Genomic DNA, 801 nt, shown 5'->3' on the forward strand with positions numbered 1-801 from the left:
TATGCAAGATGCTATCCACATCTTCCAACTAAATAAGTATCCCAATCTCATATGTCCTACAATCTGAATAACGAAAAAAATAATTCCAAAAGTGCAGATTTAGACAAAAGAAATGGGAGACACTATTAAACCTACTGTTAGTAATGAAGATTCAAAACAAGGGATTTTCTACCTTAATTAATCTTTAAACCATATTGGGAACTTTGACAACTATCTGTATCACAGTTCATGCATAATCAGTGCCTGTCGAACAGAGCACGGAACATGGACTGGGACGTCCTTCCCTTGTGTCCTCCATAAACCTCGCTCTTCTGCTAGTACAGAAAATAGACAATCTGTAAACGAGTTGCATCACTCGACGATCCTTTCGAGCGACGCCAAATACAGCTGAGCCTACTTCGTCCTAATCCACTTACAGTAAACATTTACTGCTTTTAATATAATGTAAGCACATTACAAACTTCTGCTTTCCCCCAAAAATAAGCTCTTCTATCAGCACTTATCCTAGGGTAGTTGAATGTAAAAATACTCAAACCTTGTGAGGCTCGTGTTTGGACAAAAGTGCCTCAAGCAGCCTCAACTTCGCTTTTGCGTGCTTGTAATCCAGGTAAGTCTGCTCCATGGGGCCCCGGTCTTCCTTCTGGACCTTCCTCCCCATGTCCCTCTCGAAGTTCTCCTCGAACTCGCGCAGTGCCCGCCGAAGCTTCTTCTTCTCGTCGCGCGCCTCCTTCTTCCTCTCCCGCAGCTCGCTCAGGGGCAGCGCGTGCAGGTCCCCGAGAGGCACGCCACGCCGGGTGTCCT

The 801-nt window shown here is 45.6% G+C and overlaps 1 protein-coding gene across 1 annotated transcript in view; it reads right to left on the reverse strand.

Moving 5' to 3' along the window:
• Positions 1-801, reverse strand: part of LOC119591947 — a gene marked incomplete at its 5' end in the record, with an annotated part of 109,644 nt that overhangs the window by 1,626 nt on the left and 107,217 nt on the right. The window contains 1 exon segment of the mRNA XM_037940702.1: positions 1-801. Within this exon segment, the coding sequence (XP_037796630.1) occupies positions 530-801 (272 nt within the window).

The sequence above is a fragment of the Penaeus monodon genome, chromosome 29 (genome assembly GCF_015228065.2).
Source record: "Penaeus monodon isolate SGIC_2016 chromosome 29, NSTDA_Pmon_1, whole genome shotgun sequence".
In the NCBI taxonomy this organism is placed as follows: domain Eukaryota; kingdom Metazoa; phylum Arthropoda; class Malacostraca; order Decapoda; family Penaeidae; genus Penaeus; species Penaeus monodon.